We start from the raw sequence: 1,321 nt of genomic DNA on the forward strand, positions 1-1,321 counted from the left end.
TAAAAAATTCGTCTGGAGTGACGCTTGTCAACACGCCTTTGATAAGGTGAAAGCTTATTTGCAATCCCCTCATATCCTCATGTCTCCGAGGCCAGGAGTTCCTTTGATTCTTTATCTCACCGTCACCGAGTCATCCATGGGGAGCATGTTGGCCCAAGAGAACGAGAACAAAGAGGAAGTAGCTGTCTACTACCTCAGCAAAAGGATGACCGGTTACGAGTTGAACTATTCTTCTGTGGAAAAAGTATGTTGGGCACTAGCCTGAGTAACGAAGAGGTTGCGCCACTACATGCAAGCCCACCCAATCAAGCTAGTGTCAAGACTCGATCCCATTCGTTTCTTGTTTCAAAGAACTCTTCTTTCGCCGCGTCTTGCTAAATGGATGATGATGATTTCAGAATATGACATCACGTATACCGTGCAAAAGTCAATCAAGGGGAGCATAGTGGCTGATTTCCTAGCTGATCAACCAATCACCGTTGGAGACGATGACGAAGAGATGGTCTTTCCAGATGATGAGATCATGGTTGTTCAATCCGAAACGTGGAAGTTAATGTTCGATGGCGCATCGGGCAGACAGGGTTACGACATTGGTATCCTTTTGATCGATCCTGCTGGCACGTATAATCCTACTTCTGTTAAGTTGAGTTATAGTGTCACCAACAACGAGGCTGAGTACGAAGCATGCATTGCTGGGATCAAGTTAGCTAGCGAGAAGAGGATTAGCAGATTGGAGGTTATTGGAGACTCGAATCTTGTAATCTCACAAGCCAATGGGGATTGGCAGGTCAAAGGCGACAATCTTAAACCTTATCATTCTTTTCTCATGCGTTTAATCGCCAAATTCGAAAGTGTTGTTTTCATCCATGCTTCAAGGAGTCAACTGTTTCGCTGACGCCCTTGCAACTCTCGCGGCAATGACTCAAATTCCCAAAGGAATCAAGATCAAGCCACTCAAAATCCAAAAGAGGTGCAATCGCATCTATGAGAAACTAGTGGTGGCTAACGCTCGTATCTCAAGCAAACCTTGGTTCGAGCCCATTCAATCATATATCGAAAGGGGGGAATACCCTGCCCACTTTCAGAAGAAAGAGCGACGCGCTCTCCGTCAGTTTGCCACTAGCTATGTGGTTGTGGCGGGATGTCTCTATCGACGATCTTTTGATGGACAAAACATGCTTTGTGTAGATCAGGCGGAGTCTACTACCATCATGGAAGAAGTGCATGCTGGGAATTGCGGTTCCCACATGAATGGCATGGCTCTTGCTAAGAAAGTTCTTCGGCTAGGCTACTTTTGGCAGAACTTGGAACAAGATTGCAT

The 1,321-nt window shown here is 45.8% G+C and overlaps 1 protein-coding gene across 1 annotated transcript; it reads left to right on the forward strand.

The window, feature by feature from the left end:
- The first annotated feature begins 289 nt into the window (after positions 1-289).
- LOC124924823 lies at positions 290-895 on the forward strand. The gene has a single exon (XM_047464813.1). The coding sequence runs from the start codon at positions 290-292 to the stop codon at positions 893-895; it is 606 nt and encodes a 201-aa protein (XP_047320769.1).
- Positions 896-1,321: the final 426 nt, after the last annotated feature.

This window comes from Impatiens glandulifera, chromosome 2 (assembly GCF_907164915.1).
Source record: "Impatiens glandulifera chromosome 2, dImpGla2.1, whole genome shotgun sequence".
Classification (NCBI taxonomy): Eukaryota; Viridiplantae; Streptophyta; class Magnoliopsida; order Ericales; family Balsaminaceae; genus Impatiens; species Impatiens glandulifera.